General features: G+C 44.8%; 1 protein-coding gene across 2 annotated transcripts; it reads right to left on the bottom strand.

Annotated features, from left to right (window-relative positions):
• Positions 1-132: 132 nt before the first annotated feature.
• Positions 133-20168, bottom strand: pde7a (phosphodiesterase 7A). 2 transcript variants are annotated; one of them, XM_062379479.1, is made up of 12 exons: positions 19151-20168; positions 9167-9227; positions 5435-5524; positions 4620-4783; positions 4463-4526; positions 3630-3826; positions 3131-3262; positions 2958-3049; positions 2641-2785; positions 2448-2544; positions 2210-2290; positions 133-2123 (listed from the first exon to the last, which is right to left on the bottom strand). In XM_062379479.1, the coding sequence occupies exons 1-12, from the start codon at positions 19286-19288 to the stop codon at positions 1888-1890; spliced, it is 1497 nt and encodes a 498-aa protein (XP_062235463.1). In that variant the 5' UTR covers positions 19289-20168; the 3' UTR covers positions 133-1887. The 2 variants fall into 2 exon arrangements, with proteins under 2 accessions (XP_062235463.1, XP_062235464.1); XM_062379480.1 differs by having other exon boundaries at positions 5435-5521.
• Between the last annotated feature and the right edge of the window lie 1280 nt (positions 20169-21448).

Below are 21448 nucleotides of genomic sequence, written 5' to 3'. Positions count from 1 at the left end.
TGTAAGTGTGCTATGAAGTTAGTCACCTGAGTTTATATTTGTGCAGTAAGTCTCAGTCAACAGTAGCACTGAACAAAATTACATAACTAAATGGTTTGTTAACATGAGCCCCAACTGTGTGAAAGTCAAACATTTGTCAACAACAGGTTTTATTATTCAAATTGTAACTGCAACAGGCATGTATCAAAAATGTCAATACACCAAAGCTCTTACAAAATCTGGCTCGACACCGAAGTCTTCCCAAAAATGGCTGTCGCAACAAATTGTAAACAGTTTTATCAACAGTCTTACAGCACTTACAGCAAAATACAAATCAGCTAAAGTAAGAAAAGCACCTGTTATCTTTCAAAATGTTCAAACACAAACACAATTTGTGCCACTAAACAGAATCGAAGTAGACAAACCAAACACAAAGAAATGGAATGTTCAGAGTCACTCGACCAATTTTGTTTCCGTACAAAAAGAAGAAGAAGAAGAAGAAAGTAAAGGACAGCTGGAGTTGTTCCTCACAACAAAAGGCCAAGGGATTGGACAGTGCATTCAAAGACAAGCACACCATGCACTTGATGGGAACAGGAGTTGGTTTGGTCACTTAGCATAGTTTGTGCATAGTTATAAGGCATCAATTGAGCAGTCCTTAAGGTTGCATGTGGCTGTGAGAGACATTCTGTGGAGAGGAAGAGTCTCCTTCAGTAGATCCTAGCCAAAAAAAACAACACACAAACAAAACAAAAAACTAAAATAAACCCTTGCATCTCCCGCAGTCACCTCCTCCTCCTCCCCCTCCCCCTCCTCCTCCTCTTAATAATAAGAGACTGGCAAAACCCCTGAGCGAGTCAAGTTGCGTTGAGCGGAGTTCCAGGTGAGATACATGTGCAGAAAGTTTGAGATCTCCAGTCTGGGAGTGACGCTATCCGAGTTCAACCAGCACTGGAAGATAAAAGTCAACGACAAGAAAAACAGGGCGAATGTCTTTAATACCTTCCAAGACGTCTTGGAGATGTCACGGAGACGACGCTGCACATCCGTCATCCGTCCATCTCTACTCCGGAGTGCAGGAACACATTTTTAGCGGAGGTGGAGTTACTTATGGCATCTAGTGTGCGTTCGGGTGAGATTCTGCTCATGGCTTCAACAGTGGGATGACAGTTCAAACGAGTGGTTCTTCACATCCGTGTTTCCGAAGGCAAACCGTCGAGCCAACGTGATTCACTTCAGTTCGAGGGGAAAGAAACAACGAATAAGGACTAATGCGTAAACAGTCTTCATAGAGGCAGCAAAAGGACCGGGCTTGTCACATTTTTTCTTTTTTTTTCTCGTTTTTTTTTTACATGAGGAAGAAACTTCAACACAAATGCAACTGGGCATTATTCTAAAGTCTGAGGAGGGTCTCGTGTCTGAATACTCGAGTTGCCTCCGTCAGTTCAGTTCAGAACATTCTTCAAATCTTTCTTTTCGAATGGCACTTCAAAATACCAGGAAAAAGTATTCGTCTTCGGTTCGTATACCGCTTTCCCCTTTAAGGTTCACCGACACAACAAGTGGTGTGTTCAGTTAGTAATGCCAAAACTACAGTGGACAAATAAATAAAACAAAGCAAAAAAACAGAAAATACAGCAGTAGCCAAATGAGGTATCTATGTATTGCTCTATGCCAAAACAAAAAGAGGAATTAAAAATTAAATAAATTAAATAAAATCAGTGGTTTATCAGGATGGGAGGCAAAAGCAACAAAACATAAACAAGGAGATGGATCAAGTGGGGCAGCGGTGGGGCAGGGATGGGTCTGTGGGCCGTTGGATGCACCACTCGGCTCCCAGTGTGTGGTGAGGCCGTGAGACCAGGGTCAGGGGTCAGGAGGCAGAGGTGAAAGGGCACACAAGGAGTGTCAGGATTTTCTGTTTCCCTGAGGTATTTCTTTGGAGCTGCTTCCTCCTGCGGCCGCAGCGTCTTCTGCGTCGGTGCTGGCTTCCGCCTCCTCTGAGACGGAGCTTTGTTCCTGCTGCAGGCCGCTCCAGCTGGCCTTGTTCAGCCCCATGTGGCCCAGCATGGTCTGAGACAGACGGGTGTCGGAGAAGCGAGCCCACTCTGCAAACAGCGGCTCCGCCACATACGTCATGAAGCCTGAGGAGGAGAGGAGGAGAGACAGCACATGCAGATTAATGTTAAACATCAGACACAGCAAACAGATGTAACAGACGGTTCCTTACCTATTTGAATGTTTCCAACTGTGTTTATCGCTCTGTCGCAAAGTGGGCTGACAAGAAGTTTGTGCTTCTTCTCAACGTCTCCTACAAGAGCGTAAAGACCAGTAAGTCATTTGATGCCATTTGAATACAACATTTATGTACTTTTTTAGAGATTAAACAAAAAAAGAATGAAGAACTAAAGTATTAATAATAGTTAAATATGCAAAAAGGTAAATAATGTAACGTAATTGAAGAGAACCTTGTTGGAAGAACTCCTGCGTCACTTTCTCACTCCACTGTTTGCTCAGCGCCCAGGGTCTGCAGGGGTTACAGATGTCTGCGCACTTCAGACCCATCTGCACGAGGTGCCAAAAAAAGAAACAGTGTAAGAGCCTGAGGATTTTGCTCGGATGCAGAAGTAGTGGCCTGAAAAGCAGAGGAGGTAAACGGACCTGCAGGATGAAGTGTCTGTGGCCGGCTTTGCTTAAGCACAGGTTGTCCTGGTCCAGGTGCAAGCGGAACCTGGACAAGTACTCATTCTGTCTGCTGATGTCTGTGGCCAGGATTAAGGAGCCCAAGTCCCTCTCCAGGTTCAGGCTGCGGGGGCAGAAAGAACATTTATTTCACAACGTCTGTTTTCAGCCCAAAACCTGGTACACGTTGGTATTTTTATCTACACAGCTCAGCAGAAAAGTGAAGTAACTAGTTCTGAACTAACAAGTATAGCCTTTTGGTGTGTAGGCATTTTTTTTCTCAGAGTCAAACTGACCTGTCCTCAGGAGGCAGGTGGGAGAACAGCCCAGTTTCTCTGAGGAGACCCACTGCCGACTTCCAGTGGTGGCTTTCCAGAACCGAGGTATTCTGGGAGTTCAAAGGGAGGAATTGTAAACCCACACACATTCAGTTCTGTCAAGCTAAACCGTGACTGTCATCTGGTCCTACCCTATAGAGTGAAGCTAGATAGTGGTCTGTCTTGATGAGGAAAGGCTGATTGACCCCAGGATGGTCCAGGTCATGAGTGGCGGCTGCTAACAGTCCCAGCAGGATGTCGTAGGAGGTCAGAGACTTTGCAAGCTGCAACACAAAGGTGACAACATTCAAATATAGTGCCCCTTGACTGATGCACTTATACATCTCAAAGTTATACACTGATAAGACATTAGATATCACTCATACATTAAACCATGTAAAACATTCATCAGATGGACTCCTGGCTGTGCACTGTGAGTCATCTACTGACTGTACTGGAGGCATTAGCTTAGATAAAGAAGGAACTAAAGTCAATTTGCTTTAAATTTGGAATATTCAACCCGCCTGAGAGATAACTCAACAAGCCCGACCAGAACCCGATGTTCTCCGCGATCACAAGCATGTGCAATATAAAACAAATGAAGAAGAAAGCCCGGGTCCGGTATCCACACTCTAGGCTGCCCCATCTCACCTTGGGCTCCTGCATGTAGCAGTACATGGCCTGCGTGACGTCTGCAGCGTGCACAGCGTTGTGGTAGGGGTTGTCGCTGTGGTAGTCCTCCTGGACCATGACCAGGAACCTCCAGAGTTTGACCATGTCCAGCTGGAAGAGCTCCACCAGGCCATACTGGTTCAGCAGGTGGGAGGTCAGGGTGATCAGGCCGTTTCCTGAACAAGAGGACGGATCCGATCAGCACAATCTACAACTGTATTATACCCATTACATTGCAGGAGGTATGATTTTTGGGGGGCATTCTCTTTTTACTTCAAGCACTTGGTTAAGACTTTTTATATTTTTCCTTTTAAGGCAGTAAGCAGCGTCTACCTCGCCTCGGTCTTTGAGGTGCAACAAGTCGAGGCAGGTACATGGAAGAACATGTGCTGTGACTGGAGAACATTCTGATCTAGTGAGGCTGCCGTCAGAGCAGGAATATATGTCATCTTTAAGATTCACCCTATATGAACCCTTGTTTGTGCTTCAAAGTGAAGAAAGTGGAGGAAAAGCTGTAAAATCTTCTGTTGGATGTTGTTGAAATGTTGCAGCTGCACAAAAAAAATATTTCACAACTCTGGTGTCCGCACACAAAACTGCATTCGAGGTGTTTTTTTGTTTTTACAATGTCGTCATTTAATGAAAGTGTTAATTTTCACACAGTACATCCTCGGTGTTGGTCATCCAACAGATGGCACCATTGTTAACACTTTGAATCTTAAGCCGAGTTGCAGGGATCTGCCGTCAGAGCTGCATAACTTTCGTTATCATGACTTTTAATAATAACAACTTCTGAACAATATTTCACTCACCGTTAGTCAACTTGTCGAGGAGGAAAATATCAAAATTCCAGCTCCCGACCTTTCCCAGCATGCACTGGAAAGAGAGGGAAACGAGACACACAATAAGTGAGGGGGTCAACACAAAGCAATTCATTGTGGCGTCATTAAAGAAATGTGGGTGTCGTACTCTGGCCTGTCCGGTGTAGTCTTCATCGAGGAGGTGGAGGGGGATCTGCTGGGGGATTCCTCGCAGCAGGCGGGAGGAGTGCAGGTACCTCTGGAAGCTGAGCAGTCTGTGGACCCTCCTCTCAGGAGCAGAGTCGGCCGACGTGGACCCCGATTCCAACCGTGCTGCACACACACACACACACAAATACAATTACACAATAGATAGAGCGTGCGAGAACGGCAACAAACTCATGTTCATTTCAAAAGCTCATTAGGCCCGGGGTATGATTCGAGTCGCACACACTCGGTGGGGATCTGACACCAACACAGCGATATACAAACAGTCACTGCTGACACAGCCGCCCACTCATAAGCCTTTCGTCTGGTATCACACAGGAGACATGCTTTGTCAGTGGTCACACACACACAAACGCACACACACAGACAAACACAAAAGCTCTGTGTCTGTATAAACCGTGACCGGAAAAACGTCAGCGTGAGGTAGGATTACTTTTAGGTGAAATTCTCTCTCACACACACACACACACACACTCTGCTTCTTTCTAAGCGTTTGATGTTTTATAAAAAGGTTTGAGTAAGTGCAAAGGCGGCTACTTTATCACACCGCTATTTAAAGAGCTTTGATAAAAAGCCTCTCACTAGATTTACACTAAGACGCACCTTGGTGTTTATCTTTATATGAAACAATGAGCACAAACTTCCTGCCAATCTTTCTGGAAAGGAACAAAGTGTGTGGAGATATGGTTTGATAACCCGCTGTAGGTTCAATGGAACTGGCTCTTGATACACTCACAGACACAGGTTCATACTCACTGTGAAGAGTTCGGAAGTCGATGCACACGTATGGATGGGAGCCTCTTCGTTCCGGTTCAAATCCAACCTGACTTCTCACTCTCACATCTCCTGGAAGAAATCAACACTTATTTCCTCAAGATTGATGCTGCTTGGAAAGTGTGTCTGAATGTGCTTGGTTAAGTAGTATTCATAATCGGGGGTTATTATGCGTTACATACTGCAGTCACAAGGATGAGCTTTACCAGAACTGAAGCCCTTAACCTTTTTAACGCAAGAGTCCATTCATTGGATAACAATAAGACCTAAAAAGACAAATAAATGTATCCAACGTGTACTTTGACTTCTAAGTTTTGCCCATGTGTCACATTGACGAGGCGGGGTTTATGAGCTATACTGCAGCCAGCCACCAGGGGGCCAACCAGACGCTTTGGCTTCACTTTTGAGGAGACATCAAACTGTCTATCTTCACATACAGTCGATGGTCAAATCCTCTGTTGGAGGCAATAACCTCAAACAGGCAGTTTTTACAGCTGCAGATCATATGGAAGTCTCTCTGGAGGTCAAACCACAGCAACTCTACTGTTGAGGCAGATTTTATTATTGTCGTTGTCCTGCTGCGTCACCCAACAACTACTAACGTTCAGCTGGTGCACAGCCACCTTGTTATTATACCTTGGTAAATGTAGGAATTCATTTCACCCCCCCCCCCCTAATGTTGGAAGTAGCTTCAAATTACGATGCTCACTCCACCGTACTGCCGTGACCTTTTTACCCCACACACGGTACTTTGTGTTCCTCCCAAACAACTCCAGCTTTGTTTCATCAGTTCAAAAAACACTCTTGTGGTGTTATTGAGTGTCAAGTTTCCTCTCTGGCAAATTTTAGGCCTCGGTCATGTTTGTTTTGGAGAGCAGTAGCTTCTTCCATGGAGTCCTGCCACAGACACCATGCTCAACATGTACTACGGATATAGTAGAGTCATGAGAACAGATTCCTGTGATTCCTTCAAGCCAGTAGCTGTTACTCTGGGGTTGTTTTTAACCTCTATGATCATTCTGTGTTGTGCCTACGGAGTATTCTTAGCACAGAGTAGCCACAGAACTAAATGATCTCTATTCACTGAGAGTTTATCAAACTGTGGACACAAATATCTTTGCAGCTTTACGGAAATCCATCGTATTTTGATCTGAGGTGTCCTTCGAGGCGCCGTTCGCATCAGCAGATTTGTCAGAAGTGTGAGAGAGTCAGGTTTCATTGACTGCAATCCAGGTTTACCAACTCCGGTCATTAATACACCTCTGTTGACGTCATTGGCCTCAGGCTACATAGAGTTTACCAACCTAGGCTGTGGACATTTGAACGATGTATTAACTATTGACCAGCACATATGTGTGTTATTAATTAAAATAGATTGTGTTTGTTCATGAGAGAAACTTAGATGAGGGCAAATGTATTCAGATACGGAGATAATTCCAAAGGGCTCCCTTACTTTTCATTGTCACTCTATTTTACATCACAGTTTCTTTCATTGAGCTATTTAAAAAAAGGAAATCAATAATATGGTATTCTCTTTTTTAATTGTCATTTTTTAATTGGCTAATGTTATCCCTGTTTTCTAAACTGCATTTCGTAGCTTTTGTATTTGTTATTTGTCTGCCTGTGTGATATTTAGTGCTTAATGCTTTTTGTGATAAAAATTGTGGTAAAACCCAAAATTTAGGTGCTTCAAGCAAACTAATAGAAGCAAAAGATGTGATTTTGTAAATACTGTTTGACCCAGGTCTGGCCTGTACTATCCATGTGCAGGCAGAGTCATTCACAGACACGCACTCACATGTCCCGGAAGAGAAAATTCAATGGACAGACAAGTTGATTAAACAGCTGAGCCGGCAATGTCATGTCAGGACAGTCTGCTCTGCTATTAGTACTCAGAACCACTGAGCGTGACGTGCAGTCCATCTATGACTGTGTTTATTAGTCAGGCAGAGGAACAAGGATAGGCCAGACTGGTGGACTGCAGTCAGGAGCATTGGGAGCATAGTCAGACAATGGTGCTATGACGCTAATGCAATAAAATGCCAGTGCGTCATTCCAGGCAACACTATCAAGGCAATATATGGCTGTAAACTGATAAAGGTGCAAAAACTGCAAATGGTATGTTTTTTTAAATGTGTGCATCAAATTTTCAAATCAAAGCAGTCACACAGGTGTGTCCCCCCAACCAGCATGTTACTTATTTGCAAATAGCTGTTTGAATACTACACCACCAAAATATCATAAACTAAGAATTACAATTTAACAATATTTTTTAAAGTTGATATAAGAATGTGGAGAGTGAATCCATATCAGTGGCAGCTCACGTGCAAATCAAAACAAAAATCATTCACTTCTAGGGCTGTGTGTGTGTGTGTGTGTGTGTTTGTGTCCTCCTACATCTGTCACAGCTGCAGATGCATGTGCCCGGGCTCAGCACGTATGTGTGCACTCGTGTGATTAGTGTGTTTTAAGAGTCCCATGGTCCATGTTTCCCCTGCGGTGCATTAGTGCTGGTGCTCTTGGGTGGATGTAGGTCATGTCATTAAAACTGATGTGGTGCAAGCTCAGAGTCTCGCTGTTTGCAAGCTCATCAGCATTTACTTGGCGGAGTGAACCCTGGCCCGCGCAAACACCGGCCTGCATTACAGTGCCTCACCTCACACTCAATTTAATATAAAATCTGCAGAGACAGATGCTTTATGCTGGTGACGTATGGGACTGCCATTATACTTAGCCAAGTAAAATGATTAAAAAGCTAAAGCTCCTCCAGTCAGCTCAATAAATTGCTGTTACTGCAACTAGACACATGTGACAGCAGTCAAGGGCATTTTTCGAGCCGGAGAGGTATAGAAATATTATGTGAAAGCTTCAGTAAACAGGATTTCAACCAAGGTATGAGTAAGCCCTAAACTGCTCCTGCCGTGTAATGGTCCCTGCCCACTCACTACGCTTCACAGCAGCAATCTGATAACTATGAACGACACGACACTGACAGGAAAACACTGAGCTATTCTCCCTTCCTTCTTTCATGCTGCTCACTCCCAGTCAACAGCATCAGATCTATTAATTAGGGTGGTAAAAGTTGCATGTGAAGGCACATCTGTGAGTGGTGGACTAATGTCAGGGGTGCAGCCAGGCTCTAATCGCACCATTATCCGCAATAACCTTATTGATTAGGAAGCCATGGCTGATCTGGCTGCTTCCTGCATGCATCTGGCTCCATCTGCCTCGCAGAGCTATGAGCCCTCCATCCTCCCATCCAATTTCTAAACAGCTTATCCTGTTTGGGGTTGCTCTGGGTAGCACTGGGCAAATGGATGTGCACGCGCGCACGCACACACACTTGTACATAAACACATGTCTGTTTAGGGGTCAAATGAAATCCTGCACTCGTTACAAATCTGTTCAAACTTCAAAAGATACTCCAGCAATAAAGACGCACACACAAGATAAGCCTATTGTGATTGAGAGATTACCAAAAGGCCAGGGATTGAGCGACTCTGGATGTGCGCTCGAGTGTATCCCCCTCTCTTCGTAATCTCAACATCCCCCTCTGCATTTCTGATTCATCTCAGTACTTTGTGAGCCATTGTGTATTAGAAAGGGACATAGTCATGGAGGAGATAGACCTACTTATATCTGGAAAAAGTGTGCAAGTGTGTCTGGTGAATATACATGTGTGTCTGTGTGCAGAAAGATCGGCAAAAGACTTACCTAGCATACGAATGTACAGCGCTGTCTGGTCAGAGCTGTCATAGGAGATGGCTCCTCGTCTCTGAACAAAAACAAAAGGAACATCATTAACAACTGTCCAGTGTTGACACTGCTATAATGTTGCACTTATGTTGGCACATCATAATATTTACAACTTCATAACCCCCAAGCACACACACATCTCGAAAAAACAAGCGATTCTTAAAGCAAACACAGAGCTTGAATAGTGGCGGGTGGTGAAATGTAGTGCTGCCACTACAATCTGCTGTTTGTGACCGCGTGTGTGTTCATACACTGCTGCACTGATAACGATGTTCCAGCTCCATATCACCAGCCTGATACGGCACCTTCAATGCCGCTATCAGTCATGTGAGAAGCACATGCAGACACACGGACAAGCACAGCAGTTCCCATAAATAGAAATTTACAATGATAATTGTTTTTCTCTTCCTTCAAAGAAAATCTGCTTCAATTTGCTCTCTAAAAAATTAAAATATTAAAAGTTTGTGAAGAACATTAATGACTATTTAGATGAATTTGATTGCCCATTCTCGTGTTGCAGATTATTTGATAATTATAACAACGTATTAATTAAAACATTCCCGGATAGTATGTTTAGGTTTAAATTTAAGATATGCAAGATCAACGTTTTCCTAAAGAGTAGCTATTGATAGTCTAGGTTTGGACATTAGATCTTGATTTTCTCCATGACATGTGTATTAAAGATTCACAAACAGAGAATTTAATGAATTGGCTGAAGTGAATATTGCATGAGGCTAAAGCAGTCGCAAAGACATACTTTGTAAATCCATCATCCTCCATACCGTTTGAATCAAAGAGGTGGATCTCAGGTGATCCCGGTGCCAATTCTGAGTAGTCAGAGACACCATACTTAAAGACAAACAGTTAAGAACTTATTGTTTCTTAACTGAGATCGCTTCAAGGACAGATCACAATGTGCATGATTCCTTTCTGGTATGAATCTGATTTCTTAGAACAGTATTTTTTTAATCAGGGGGCTTCTGTTCATCTCGGAGAAATAATAACTTGCCAAAATGTGGATAACAATTTCCTGTTTCGGGGGCAGGTCCGTTGCAAGAGCTTAAACCAGTTTGATTTTAAAGGAACCAGCTGAAGTGACATTTCTCATGATGACAAATTTCGGGAAGAGTAAACCTACGTCAGCAACCGGTGTTGACGCAATCAATGTACTAGATCAAACTTGTTTTGAATTTGTAATAACAACTTATGTTTGTTTAAACAATAGACTAATAGAGCCATTAGTGTCAGATGAGCCGTGCGATTTACGACCAAGCTGAGGTTAGCAACATGCCAATCATATTTTTGTAAAGTAAAGGGTAAAGATGCACAAGGCACATATTGTGACTGTTTACTGGAAAGTTCATGAGCTTCTTGGGGTGACGACGAGAGGAGATATGGGAGACTTTGCCAATAAGGGAATGTTTCTGATATGAAGCCCACAGAGTTGAATGGTTGTTGCAAGAAATATAAACTTGTTTTCCTGCTGATCACGGTGCCTCTTCATTTTCTGCTTCATCCTCTTCTTTCATTTTTATTGTCAGTAAGCAAACCAGGTTAGAGATGGTGATCACCAACACCAACTGGACTGGAGTTGCAAATTGACTTAACTGCTCGAGTGTGGTTTTTAACCTCGATATCAAACCGGATCGAACATTTCTAAGCTGTCCCAACCCTTCAGCAAATAAAGTTGTTGAGTTGTCTCCTTTGTCTTCAATTGTCTGCACCGCATAGAGCCAACAATGTCCCTCACCAGGAGGCAGCTGCAGCAGAAGAGTCAATTGTAGCAAGTACAACTGTGGATTCTGCATATTTGCTATGTCAACAGACAGCTGCTCCGGGTTACACTGAGTAGTTGGCTCACCTCTCTATGCACTCCACACATCCTGAACCCCCTCCAGGCTGACTCTCTTCTCTCCCTTCTGGGGTTACCCTCCTCTAGGGTCATCCATTCCAGTGTTTCCCACATAATTAAGAGTCTGTGGTGGTGAGCACAATCCAGGCACACGCACGCAGCACGCTCTCAGGCACACCCTGAATAACAGGTCAACAGAGGGCTGGTGTTAGGCTGAGTTCTACCTGCTTGTCAAGGATGGTTAAAAGCTTTATGGACTTTCTTCAGGCCCACTAATTCTGTGGGATTTCTCCTGGTATTCCCAACAGCCAGTCCGACTATGACATACAGGCCCACAGTCAAAGTGATTGGGGACGTGTAAGAACTGTTAAACACAATGTAGTTCATTGTTATACAGTTATGACGGGACAAATTCTAAGGAAGTATTGGGAAAGCCCCTATTCTACAGGGATCCTGCAGGCCTGGCTGGTTGCGGATGGACTCGCTGTCTATTTGTTTAAAAACATTGGACTAGCGGCTGGTCCAATGGTGGCGTAAGGTTTAATGACAAGGTTTGGTCCAGTGATTGCCAACTTGTGATTTGCTAACTGAATAACAAAGGGGATAACTTGACAGATAGTAATAGGCCTGTTGGCCAAGCACTACACCAACTAACCTGCAGGAAGCCCCTAACCACTGTCCACAGAAAGACAACATGTCTAAAGTTATGCCCATGTGTCTTTAAAGCAAAAAAACTAACTGGAGCCCAGAACTGCTCTGCATGTCGACATTCTGGGAATATTCAATAACAACCGTTACCACGTCACACCACAAACACAAACACATTCAAACACAAGTGTAAAAGCTTGAATATTTCATATCCTTAGAGTCCAGACACTCACACACTGTCTGTCCTCTAAGCTCATGACAGCTGCCAATCTAAAGATAATATTTTTCCGGCTAGCAAACAGCTTGACTCAGGCTTGGTAATCTGCAAAGCTGTATTTTATTGTCAACAAGCCTCTGTGTTTACACACAGCACCAGGTTAGTGTGAGCAGTATAGATTGTGTGTGCCTGAGCTGTGTGTATCTTATTGTGTGTGTGTGTGTGTGTTTGTCGCTCTGTCTGTGGTTGTGTGTTTGTCGCTCTGTCTGTGTGTGTGTGTGTGTGTTTGTCGCTCTGTGTGTGTGTTTGTCACTCTGTGTGTGTGTGTGTGTGTGAGGTTGATATCAGCTGCCTGGGAACTGTATATTGCTGGCTCCAGGGCTGGGAATCGAAGTGTGTCCTGCCTTGCCAATACCGGCCAAAACAAACCTTTTGGCCAGAGATTGCAGCAAAAACATTAACATACACACACACACAAACTCTCACATTCTTATTGGGGCAGCCACCAGTTAGAACTTAAGTGGATACTGACATGTGCTCCCTCGTGAGCTGTAAGAAGGAGGCGGCAAGAGAAAAAAAGCTGTATCAATGTCACATTCCCAGTGTGACTGGAGTGGAAAGTCACATTTTACCCTTGAAAATGCCAGCCCACATCACACACACCCCTGCTACGCCTTGCAGTGCCAACATACACAAAACCATGTGCCCGTTGTCCTGTCATGGACCAACATTAACTTCAGTCTCTCTCAACAAGCCATGTGTTATCGGCGTTTATGCTTCACAGCTGAGGGGCGATGGGCAATAAGGGAGACAGAGATGCAGGTTGTCAAAGACAGGACTTGACCTTTATATTACAGACGCACAATAAATCAATGTAAGTTTATAAATTGTTGGTCCCTAGTGACACATGTAAAGGATCCTTGGGTCTCTTGAAATGCACATTTTAGTTTATTATTATGTCTAAGTTGTATCCCTTTGATATGCTGTAATTCTTTGAATAAGCCTATTTGGAATCACATGAAACATTAGGAATGGAGTGGTTTAGCTTGTGGTTGCGCTGCGTGCCTAATCTTCAAGTTTTGTGTTTTAGACTTTAGTATCAGCGTCATATAGAAGTCTCTTTTATTTTTTTTAATTACCAATACGGTTTGGGATAATACGGATAGGATTACTACATCCTCAGAAGACGGGTTTGCAAACTTGTTGTTAGGCTGAACAGAGACAAAACTTGTACGTTCTAAGTTGATTGAGAGGTGATGACTTGGCTACTGCGAACATCAATTGTTGTGCATCTACAATAGATGTGGGTATTCTTTTAAGACATTTTAGTTTTTGAGAGAGGCTTACATTTCTCTGAGTAACTGAACTGGTCATACAAAGATGTCCAGATTAAAAGCACAGCAGAGGTGAGTCTCAGTCCTCCAAAGAGCAACATGGTGGTAGAATGCCCATATCACATGCAGTGATCATAGTGGCTAACGGGTGTGTCTCAACAAAAGGTATCCAAATCTGCAGTTAAATCATGAGCAGATTCAAGACAAACACGGATACAACATCTGAGACTTCATCTGTGGGTTTCTTTAGCGATACATGATGTGGACTTAAACCTTAAACACCATCGTTGCCAGTATGAGAGCCAAACAGTGTCCTAACTTTAGGATGTTGGATGAAACCTAGCAAAAAATAGCACAAGACTTTTGTTAATCAAGCAAATTCACTGTAAACAAGTCCAATTTTCTGAAGAATGGGACTCAAATTACCCACCAGGGCATACTTTATACACACAAGAACTGAAATTGAGGCTGTAAACTTTTGTAGGAAAATACTTTACATTTCAATAGAGAAACTGTTGTCATTTCCGATTGTAGCTTTAGGGACCAACGCTTACTGGTTGCCAGTTTGCAATTGACCCGCAGCTTCTGGCACCAAACAAGACAGGGCTGGGATTAAAAATTCTAGCAATCTGTTGGCAGGTGGCGTTTTTTCAATTCAGGCTCATGCAAAAGTGGCGTGTAAAGTGAAGCATTTGAACTCACATGGCTATCAAGGAACAAAGGAATCGACTGTCCATCTCTGTCGTATCCTGGACACTGCTAACTTTGTGAGACAACCAGAAAAACAAGTCTGAAGTATAATTATTCCAGGTTTATACGCTCAGTAACATGTAGTTAAGTGCGTACAAAAACCTTGGTTTTGACAATTTGCTTGCCGGCGAGTGTGAAATGAGCCCAGAGGTTATTCAGGAAATATATTGGATTTAAAACTATATGAAGCCTGAAATTTGATTCAAGCCAACATGAGTATGTGTAGGTACTTGTACATCTAACAGCCGGACAATTTCCAAAATTGGTTGCAGACATTTCTATCTGTTCATTTCAATGAAGCTTTAAAAACTCTAAACTTAGGTTGCAGCTGTCTGAGAACAAGTCAAATTCAGTTTGGTTTTACTATAGAGTTTTACTACAGCATAACAACTGTTTTATTGTGATCCCTGCAATTCCTCATAAGCTTGTTTACACACGGCTCTGTTTCTTATCCTGGCTTAGTCCTGCAGCATGGGGTCACACAACTCAGGTTTCTGAGGTCAGAAGGTCACGTGATGTCTAAACTTCTGACTGTGTGACAAACCCCTGGGCTTAAACATTTGTCATTTTCAGACTATTAAAAAGGGTGTTAACAACATCACAAAAGGTTTTGAACTGGGAAATCAAGTGACCTATAGTCCTTCCTGGAATCTGGTGAAATTCAGTAAAGGCGTGTTGAATATCCGCTTTATGTTCCCGTGGATGTTTGCTGAGCGTGTGTCTGCATAGCTTAATCATAATGTATTGGCTAAGTTGCAAGAAGTCATTCGAGACAGCTCAGTGGTTTTTTTTCCAAACCTGCTGTGTTGTCGTCATAGCATTGTGATTGAGCTGATATTGTTGTCATACACCCTTTGAAAGGTATTCAACAGTCCACTGCCCGGCACAGCATTCTCACACGTCATCGCTGTGTCATTAAGCCTCACAATTTGCATTTAGCAGGAGACAAGCCTATTGTGTAGCCGGTAAGTCTGGGCGGGCCAATACATTGAGGAAGCTGGCTGTAGTCCTGTCATATCAGAAACATAGCATTGCACGCACGCACAACACACACACACGCAATTTGTGAGATAACAGCAGCAGGACTCACGGTTTTATAAACTGAAAGCTTTCTTCTGAGTTATAACCTCTTGCAGCACTGTGCTGTGTGGGACGGCACATTACAGTAACTGAGTGCTAGGCCATAAATGTGGACAGGTTTGGAGTGAGTATATATTTGTATGTGTGTGTGTGTGTGTGTGTGTGTGTGTGTGTCCGTGCTTTGTGCACAAGCTGCTGCATACACAAAAAGCAATGGATGGAGTCTACCTGTTGTAAGAGTGTTTTATGAGAACACTCTCCACTGTGACACACTCCAGCTGCAGTGAGTGTTGAAGAGAGGGTTGCTGGTTTGAAGAGAGGCCTGGGGTGAATTGGCCCAATGTCTTAGTCGGCAAATGACAGGGCAGAGTTGCTGCCAAAGACCAAAGCAGCGTGCTGTCGAGCAGTAATATATCTGCAACCTTTTTTTTTCTTTTTTTACTGGAAGGTAAAGTGTCATAAAATGATTTAAGCGTTCTTTACACGGAGCGTTTTAAGGGGCCTATAAATGTGCTTTTAGCAGTACTCAATGATACAAGCAGAGTAAATTAGTGGGGGAAGGGGCAGACCTGTTTCATACTGTATTCTCCGAGGCAGTCTACCCTGCACAGGAATTTCATTCATTTCAAACATCATCCCCAGGCTCTAATTGCTTCTCTGGGGCAGCTTAATGCACACCCCCCACCCTTGGAAGTCTCAACCTTCTGAGAAGGGCAAACAAAACCCAGGTCCCCGACCAGTGCGCCTGTGGACAGCTATATGGGGTTTAAAACTAGTTACGCTGGTAAATAAATCCCTTCTTCCTGTATAGGCTCATCTCATATGTCTATAGGACTCCACAAAATATGATAAATGTTCAGCCAGTTAGCCCTTGACATTATGTCCCTTGGTGTGTTGATATGTGGAGCCACCTTCTCACGGCCGATTGCACTCGACACTGCAGCACAAAAACAGAACGGTCATGTGATAAGAGGGGCCCCTCACCGAGAGAGACAGACAGGCAGAGAAACAGGCCGTGTGTGTATGTTTAAACGAAGACAGGATGTAAGGTTTGGCTCCAGTATATTTAGTAAATAATACACATAATCACTTAATAACAAACAGGGCCCACTAGCTTTTGGCCGCTCGAGGGTTAAAGTTTTTGAGAAAGGTTGTGAAACTCCAGGCTCAGACTCTCAATGGCTCTTTCAGCATTCTTACCACATCCTGAAACGACGTCAATCCGATTTGCACTCCGCCAAAGGATAAAAAAAAAAACACCTTATCGGTTCAGTTAAAATCAACAAAGTAACTCCCTCAGAAAGAAGCCCTTCAGTGGGTTCCTTATCAGGCTCTGCACAGAAATGCTCATAGCGTGGATGAAACAAGCGGCGCTATCTCCCATTCGTACGCACGGGCCTGTCATCATCTGCTGGGCCTTAAGATCGACAATGAAAAGGAGTGGACACGGGGTCAAGGACCAACGTAAGCTTGACGGTATCTCTGACTGTGATATGATGGACAGACATGACGGCAGATCAGTGTTTCCAGTCTAAGCTCCTTTCCTCCCATTATCGTCGAAAGCCATGTGACTACCCGGACCACATCAATACCGTGCATCCGTTTATTGATTCTTGTATCTCTTGTGTGCCATCAGTGCAGTAATTCCAAGGAAACTTAACATGCAAATACACGTGTCGGATATAGTTGGAATTGGGAGCCGCGTGACGAGCAGAATTCAAATCATCTTCCACCTCACTTTGGGGAATTAATCAACACGCAGCAAACATGCATTGTGATGACAAAACAATAGAGGCTTTGTACTAGACAAATAAGCCCAGCTGCAGTTTTCAACACCTCCTCAACAGCATATTCACACCCATAAGCATTCCATGACCACTGAGTGACATATTCTTCTGAGAATCGGTCATGTCCTCAACCCTACCCTTTCGTCCTCTGTTTACGAGAGGAAATGTCTTCATCTGCGAGGAAGGCTGGTGGGGGGTGGGTGTGTGGGTGGTGGAGGAGAAAGAGAAAGAGGGGGGGGGGGGGGGGGGGAGCTTGTGAGGGAGCAGAACAAGATAGCCAGCGAAAGACAAGAGACTGAGACTCGGGCCATCTGTGAGTCTGGCGACGAGCCAAACCGCTGCCCACAGAGCCCAGGCACATGCCTAACTGCCTCTTTCTGCAATGGGAGTCCAGCCCTGCTTCCACAAACAACAGGCCTGTGGAACCACACACGAAAACACAGCAGCCACCGAGGACAAATGCACCCTTATGGTCATAAATAGGGCCCGAAGCACAATATTTGTAGAAGTGTAATTGCTCTGTCACGAATGGGTGAGTGACGGTGCCGTATGCGCACACGCACGCTCAACCCTTGCAACATTCAGGAGTTATGTCAGCGGTTGAATTACCGGCCCCCCTTGCTGTAGCCCTTGTGTGATGTGATAACGTCTCTCCAAAAATGACATGCAAACAATTATTGTTTTGCCTGGAGAACTAACTTAGCACTCCAGAGAGCACTGCTTGTCGGAAATGACCCTTATTCACAACAAACAACAGCACATCTCACACCTGCCAATTGGAAATGAACTCTGACCCACTTGAGAAAAGGACTGGTGAACTTTCCCGAGAGACACAATAGCTTCACACTCGTGTTTGTATGCAGAGGATGAACAATCGAGCATTATACCATTATGCATTCTCCATTTTGGATCTTGGATGGCAAGGGAAACCCCAGCACAGGGCCTGGGATTACTTGGATTAGTCTTCCTAACAAAGACACAGAGTGGTGAAGAAGTGACCCGGATTCTAACTGAATATTTGGAGTGAACGGATGGATGTCCAGCTAAACCGACGGTCAGATAAATCATCTCCCACCAATTTATCCAACAAAAGACGACAGAAGACGAGCAACCTTTGGGTCTGCTGACAAACGGCATCCTATGGAGGTTCATGAATTGGAGTCTTCGATGAAGCTGCCTGTGATGGTGTGGTGAAGTTCAAAGCGGACACACATGGGTGGTTATGTGGAGCAGGGTCCTGAACAAAGCACTAATGGACGGCCCATTGAAGAGGTTGCTCCCACAGTCAAAGACTGTGACTTAATGCTTGGTTAATGTGTTGGGAAATCCCATTCAGAGCGGTGGGAACCTCGGGTTCACGAGCAACTAGCGGCACGTGACCCAAGGAGGTGAGAAGGCGGCAAAACTACTTGAAGCGATAAAAAGGATGTTGTTAAAAATTTTAAAGAGTGTAGCGTAGTGGGGAGGGTGCTCGACTCATGACTTTATGTGCAACTTTTCTCGGAGCGGAGGTTACACATGTGTTAGTTAGTTAAACAAGTGGACTGGACAGTGGCCTAATGGGTTTTTCACCCTCTGAGACACATGCTCAAACACAACAGTGACTCAGTGCTTGGCTAATGCATCATGGGTGCTCGTGTGATCGTGTGCCAGAGTGCATGAGAGGCAGGCAATAATGTTCCCCCACGCCATGAAGACTGGGTTTTGAGGCCTACCTTTCTTTCTTTTTTCTGTCACCGCAAAGCAGAAATACAGAGGCACAGTTTCAAGAATTCAAGACTCTGAGAAAGCAGGAAGTTCAAGAGTGACTCAATGATTTATGAGCCTACTGTCAATATGTCAAGGGACACGAACATAAATATCAGTGTGGCACGTTCCTTCTGACAAACGTAGCGACTCCCAGAAGTAAACTGGTGTACTGCAGGCATCACGCCATCAGTGCTGGCTAAAGTATGAGCAAAGAGGGCCTTTATCTGTGGGGACCATGCACGAATGCAAATTGGTTTTAGGAGATGGGCTAGCTGTTGTGTGTTTTAGGTCTAGGAGATAAGACAATGTACCGTGCATCTGTGCAGGCTGAGTGTTCAGCACGTCTGTGTGTGTTGGGGCCTAGATATCCAACAACCACCTGCAAGATTCCTGTGGATTATTCATGTGTCTGTTAAAGAAATGTGCCGTTTTAAGGCCCGAGTGGTTCCCAGGGACAAAGCTGCTGTTCCAATTGCAACAGCAGATGAGATTAGTTCAAGATTTCTTTTGAGATTTGTATTTTACCTGTGACAGCTGTCTTGGATCAGGGGCCCCGAAGAGAGAAGAGCTGGAGCTGAAACTAATGGCTCCCCTCCGGCTGAGTACATGCTGGGGAACCGGCCTGTCTAGAGGCAAAACCGGCAGCTGATAACATACTTCCATTGAGCAGTCGGGGCTGGATCCGGATCAGAAATATCAAAAAAAAAAAATATGATAACAATAACTCAAAATGGTTACAATACGAAAAAATAGGTGAATGGTGATTTAGAAAAATCTTCCCAAGGCGAAAATAACCTCTTTTTAATATAATAGAAACGATCGAAAAGTGTTTGTGTTCATTGTGAGCGACTCAAAACTTGTTCCAGATCGTCTTCATCGATGCTGCGTCTTCTCTTCCTCCGCCGTCTCACCAGTCATTCCGCGGGGGGGACACGAGAAATCATGCCGCGGTCGCACTCGCTCCTTTCCTTCTCATTTTACCGAAATCCGGGCCCGCGGACGACGAGACCGTCTTGCCATTTTCTGGGTCTTCGTGCAGCCGCTTCCTCATTTTCACGGCAGCGAGAGAACCTCCGCTCCGATGCGTCCGCGGATCCGCATGTCGCTCGTCTCTTCCCGAAATGAAAACAAAAGGCACGACCGCTTCCGAGCAAATGTCATCCACGGTGAACAGGGGGGGGGATCCGCGGCGGCTGAGTTGAGGCAGCCCCCGGGTTGTGAGAGCGTGTCGGCGGCTGGTTTTCCTCCCTGTCTCGGTGCCACTCACTGGGGGAGCAGCATCAACATGTTGGGGCTTTCTCCGCCTCCTTTCTTCTCCTCTGAAGCCGCAGTGATGAAGGAGCGCTGGGTGTCTGATTCACCGCTGACCAGCGGGTCCGGCTCGGAGAGGGGGATCCCCGGCGATCATGGCTGCGCTGCCCGGCGGCTTTAAAGGAGACGTAACGGAACGTAACGCGGAAACTGCGGCGCCCCTAAAAAAAACCGACAAGTAGCCACGTAAAGAGTCTTTAAAGCCCTACAGCGAGCGTCCTACGGCCCGGAACATGCGCCTACAGTGCGGGTTAAAGCGCACACACCACCTGCCAGAGATGGTGCTGTTGGAGCGAGCGAAACAAACAAAACGCCCTTGTCTCATTCCGACCAATGGCGTGGGAGCCCTTACTGTAAGGGAGACGCTGATTGGACATCTCGGCGTGGAGGGTATAATAGTACGTCCGCGATTGGCTGATTCCCAGTACCTGTGTGAGCAGTCGTTTGCAGACGGCGTGGACTTTCTCAAGGGTATTCCTCCACAACGGGGCTTGCCCTGCAGCGGTCCACATCACCGCCCGTGATTGCCTTCCTCTCATGACTCATACTACTCGGGGAGCTTCGACTCGCCGGGAGTTTGAAATGTAACAGTCGAGGAAATGGAGCTAAAGGTCGCAGCTCTGTGAAGCTCAAGCAATTTGATCCCCATGACTGCATGTGGTGTATCAAGACACGTGCAGATGGCCTTGTAAAAGCAGACTCGGGTTTTATTGCCTGCATGTGTGTCTGCACCAACATGCCTCAGAGATACTGGAGTATTTTATCTTTTGATTATGCTGCAGTGGATCTAATAATTCACAATCAATATGGCACCAGAAAACAAAACCATCTGCACTGGAGGTTTCTGTGCCATACCCATGTGCTGCTGGGGGGAACAATAGATGTGCCATGGCAACAGTCAGGCCCAGTGCCAATGGAGGCATAATCCCCTCCCTCCCCATTTCCATGGGTCTGAATGTAGTCCCCCACAATCATAGGCTACCCCCCATAAAGAGATCCTGCATCTTTTCCAGGCAACTAAGGCAACACAGCAAAGACACAAACAACAAGCAAAGGCCTTGTACAGAGGCAGGGCTGGAGAGAGGGCTGGAACTGACAACTCAACCAGGGGGTATACTGTGATACTGTGAGGTGACGTGTTTGTGTTTGAAACCACAAAATTGGCTGTTTTCACTTAACTATAATTGCAATTGTGCTGTTGAAATCAAAATATAGTATTTCGGACTGAAAGCCTATCACAACCCGTTCACCAAATACATTCATAAATTGTCTAAATCGACTGTATTTATGCAGCACTTCACAAGACTTATTGACCTCTCAAAGCTCTGTACAAGATGCATTCACACACGAGTCATACAGATATTATACACGCAGCGCTTGTGTATCACAAACTATTCATACACTGTCAGAACAGGGGGAATTTGGGATTCTGTGTCTTGCTCAAGGAATGCGGGGACGGAACCACCAACCTTCTGGTTTGTGGACAACCCTCTGTTCCTCCACAGACGCCCA

Source organism: Platichthys flesus, chromosome 21, assembly GCF_949316205.1.
Source record: "Platichthys flesus chromosome 21, fPlaFle2.1, whole genome shotgun sequence".
Taxonomy (NCBI): Eukaryota; Metazoa; Chordata; class Actinopteri; order Pleuronectiformes; family Pleuronectidae; genus Platichthys; species Platichthys flesus.
This window is presented reverse-complemented; position numbering and strand designations above follow the sequence as displayed.

Coding starts and splice junctions, on each gene's coding strand:
- pde7a (XM_062379479.1), bottom strand. CDS start 19,288: ATGGAAGTATGTTATCAGCTGCCGGTTTTGCCTCTAGACAGGCCGGTT. Junction 2,545..2,640: donor ACAGACACTTCATCCTGCAG/GTCCGTTTACCT, acceptor CACCTCGTGCAG/ATGGGTCTGAAGTGCGCAGA. Junction 2,291..2,447: donor GCAGGAGTTCTTCCAACAAG/GTTCTCTTCAAT, acceptor ACGCTCTTGTAG/GAGACGTTGAGAAGAAGCAC.